At 28.1% G+C, this 4,073-nt stretch overlaps 1 protein-coding gene across 1 annotated transcript; it reads right to left on the bottom strand.

Moving 5' to 3' along the window:
- Nucleotides 1–395: 395 nt before the first annotated feature.
- On the bottom strand, nt 396–3,344 carry LOC149033814 (fatty acyl-CoA reductase 1-like). The gene is made up of 6 exons (XM_089170937.1): nt 3,328–3,344; nt 2,724–2,817; nt 2,392–2,637; nt 1,728–2,029; nt 1,455–1,598; nt 396–504 (listed from the first exon to the last, which is right to left on the bottom strand). Exons 1-6 carry the CDS (start codon nt 3,342–3,344, stop codon nt 396–398), a joined length of 912 nt encoding a protein of 303 aa, XP_089027063.1.
- Nucleotides 3,345–4,073: the final 729 nt, after the last annotated feature.

Genomic DNA, 4,073 nt, shown 5'->3' with positions numbered 1-4,073 from the left:
AGTAAGTAACTTATTGTAAATGTGTGCGGATGTGATTTATGATTGAAAGAAGAATGGAGCGCTGTGAATAATGACGCCCTATACAAATAACAAAACACCAAACATTCATTTCTTTAATTCATTGTACTTAATAACATTAATTAATCTATTTTATATTTACATTTCATAATAATTTCATAATCACTAATCATAAAAACACAAAAAGAAACATTATCAATCTTTTAGTTCAATAGAGTGTACGATATTTTTGGTTAGTCCATCTTTAGCTAATACAAACAAACTGGATGGTTTACCTAAGCGAGAACATGCCACGTATAATTGTCCGTGTAAAAAACACGGTTTACTCAAATCTAAGCTACAAACAGACATTGTCTGACCTTGCGACTTATTGATTGTCATTGTGAATGCCAATTTAATTGGAAATTGAACGCGTTTGAATTCAATTGATACATCTGGACCATTAGTCCATCAATTTGACCCTCTGCGTTTAGCTGGCATTGTAAACTGAAAAAAATACACATAAATAGATTAAATTGAAGTACTTAATGATGAAAAACAGAATACTGATAATATATTTGTTCTTTTATTATTTTATCTGAGCAGATATATCAACTATAGAGACTTTTGGAGTTAGTGATAGGCTATGGTTTGATAAATATGCTAAAATTAATAAAGAAATTGAACATGTCATCAACAATACTGCTTTTATAATAAAACATTATTTATCTTTTAAATGAAAAGTTTGCCTAATAAAAAACTCTAGTTGATATATTAAAAAATATAATGTCTTTTAAGTAAAAATTAGAAAATCTTATTAACTTACCTTGCTTTGATATCGCTTGTATGCAAATGCAACGACAAAGTCTTGGTAACACTCAATTTTTAGTGTCAGAAATGTTAGAAGTCATAAATATTATCGCCTTGATCATAAAGATAATGAATATAGATAGATCTGAATAAACGCACATAATATTTGTCATCTTTTTCTCTTTTTTCTTAATATCGTAGCTGTTCACTAAATAGCGTCGTTATAAGATAAACGGCCCACGTGCGGTGCATAGCCGACTGCGCATGCGCGGGAACATGAGATCACCACGTGCTTTACATCGATTAATTTTACCTTCCAAAGAAAAAATAATTAAGCTGGATCACCCTTATCACTCAGGGGTATAAAAAATATAAGACCGATTAGTCTTATATACCTATCGAATGTACACAAAAAATTTCATAAAAATCGGTTTAGTAGTTTAAGAGTCCATTGCGGATACTTTCTGGACACGTAATTTATATGTATAAATATAATAAATCTAGATATCGTTATACATTATATTATCTTTCTTCCGCTGAGATATAATAAGGAGTCTGCTATAATTGCTGGTATAGAATGCAAAAAATGTGTCAAAAAAAAAAAAAAATGGAAATAATAGTTCGAGTTAAACCATACGGAGGCGTACCAGAACACTTTTTTCGAAGGGATTTCAAGTCCAAAAGTTTTTACATAATTTTCCATAATACCCCAAGTAGCTGGTCTTTGAACGGAGGAAACAGCATTAAAAACTGGAATCTCATCGTTAACGGGTAAGTATTTGTTATCTCTGCTGAAAAGATTAACACCACGTGATATTGATCTACGATTAGAGCCCTTTCTTACTCACTGTAAATTTTATTTTAAAAGTTGAACAAAAATTTGATTTTAGTGGTAATTCAAAAAAGAAGAAACAAATAACCGTTTTTGTGCAACGTCCCATGCTGCAGCAATAATGTTGTTGACAACATAGTCGACAGAAATCAGGTTGCAAATTAAGTTTTCATTACAATACAGTGTTCGTAAAGCACCTCTAGAAGTACCAGCAGAAACACCTGTAAATCCATACAAATTGCTTATCCAACCAGCAATTGGTTCCTTTTTCGTGGAAACAACAATAGATTGTCGAACGATGCAAGTCGGAATTCCATTAGAATATTGCCGTACAGGATCTTCACAGATTGCCTTCGAAAATGCGTAAGTGTTGAGCCACTTACCCAGTAGCTTGTAAAATAAACGAATATGCTTATTGACTTATCACTAGAGGAATGCAATAGGTTTTATGTTTTATTATTTTGGGGTAATAAAATCTAATTGATGATCTTCAGTCAAAATCTCTGTCAATCTAATTATGTCTTCTGTCTTCAAGAGTAGCTTATAGAATTTTTTTTCGATTTTATTGTATACGCGGTGCGAATAAGCTGTTGAAAAAAAAACAAAGCCCTAAAGAACAAAATAATTATAAAATGAGAACATTTTATTTTTTAAATTAAACTAATGTATATATAAAAATAAATTGATCTAGTCGGGAATTGTGCTTAAACATACGCATTTGTATACGGATGATTTAACTAGAAAAAAAATACCTTTAAGCTTGTCATCTTTTGTGCAAGCAAGAGAAGATCCCTTGTTCCTCTAATATTTGTATTAATTATAAAACGAATGTTGTCCATAAAACGTGCGGATGCTGCACTGTGAAAAATTATATCGGTATCTTTAATGCGTTCGCGGTCTCTTTCTGACAATACTATATTCAATTGACTCGTGTCTCCTTCTATCAGAATAATCTTCTTTTCGACATCTATTTGCTCTCTCTTTAATCTATCGAAAATCTAAAGATTTGAATATTATAAACTGTAATATCGGGGATAACTTTTATTCGCATAATAATTAGTACAAAGCATGTAACTTTACTTACAATATCATTGAAATATTCTTTAAATCGAGTTTGCGGATCCTTCTGTTTCTTTACTCTTATCAGCAAATAAATCGTTTTTATTTCTGGACAACATCTGCAAAAGGCAGCAATGGCATTTATAGTAAAAAGTTCTTAGCGGCAAATTAATTCTTATAAAATAAAACATTATTATATAAGTTTACATATAGAAGTAAAAAGAGAAATAGAAAAAGAAAGAAATAAAGAATAATTATGCTCATTTTTAAAACAGGTAGTATTATATAGAAAGTATTCGCTTAATTTAATAATTTAAAAGAAATTATATTTGGCAAAAAAAAAAATTCATATTTTTGTATGACAAAAACTCTATGCTCTTTTTCCTATTTAATAAACTTACATTGGTGTGTTACGAAAGTTAGAATTAATTAATAGACTTCAAATTTGAAAAATATATTTTTTTATTTATTTCAAACAATATAAATCTATCTCTAGGAGAATAAAGCTACTAATAAAAAATTATCCGATTGTACAAACTATCCTAATTTATGTAAAATTTATAATTTAAAGCTTATAACGAATGTACAAATCTGATCAGAAAATAAAAACATATATGAAACAGATTTACCTCAAAAGATTTTCCATTATAAGCCTTCCTATAAATCCTAAGCCTCCTGTTATAAAAATTTTCTTTCCAGAATAAAATGTAGCAATGCCACCCCGTTGTTTATAATAATTCGACTCTTCTACCATCGAAAATAGTTCCTCTTGATACGTTTAGCTTCTTAATGATGCCATTTCTTGAATTCTTTTATAATAAAAAAAATATTACATACAAATAAAATAAGAAAAATTTCACTTTATAATAATTATTTATGATAGACAATTCTTGAAGATAAGTAAATATTTATTAGTGATTGAAATAGATGGTTTTGATACTAATTGCAGTTATAAGATATTTATTTTTGGATTACTGAAATATTCAATTCTAATTTATATAAAAATAATATGTTATTACTAAGAACATAATTGGAGTAACTATATTTACTTTTAAAAAGTATTTATTTCATGTACTATTATGTATTATTATACATGTATTATTATTATGTACATATTAAATGTTTTCAAAAATGACGCTTAATATAGCAAATAATATTTACAATAACTGAAGTCACTTTACCAATCATTGGCTCATATAATATCTCGATCAATTAAAACTCTTAATAACTTATCAGTAATCCATATTAATTTTATTCACAAAATAAATTAAACTTATGAATTTAATTGGACTGACACTTGATCTTAAATATGTAAGTACACTAATTAAACTCAATTATATAATTAGACAATTTGTGATCTTCACATTTAGAAAAG

The sequence above is a fragment of the Polistes dominula genome, unplaced genomic scaffold (genome assembly GCF_049000335.1).
Source record: "Polistes dominula isolate Pdom_NZ unplaced genomic scaffold, Pdom_raw_medaka contig_286, whole genome shotgun sequence".
NCBI classification, from domain to species: domain Eukaryota; kingdom Metazoa; phylum Arthropoda; class Insecta; order Hymenoptera; family Vespidae; genus Polistes; species Polistes dominula.
Note: the sequence above shows the minus strand (reverse complement) of the source record. Positions and strands in the feature narration are given on the sequence as shown.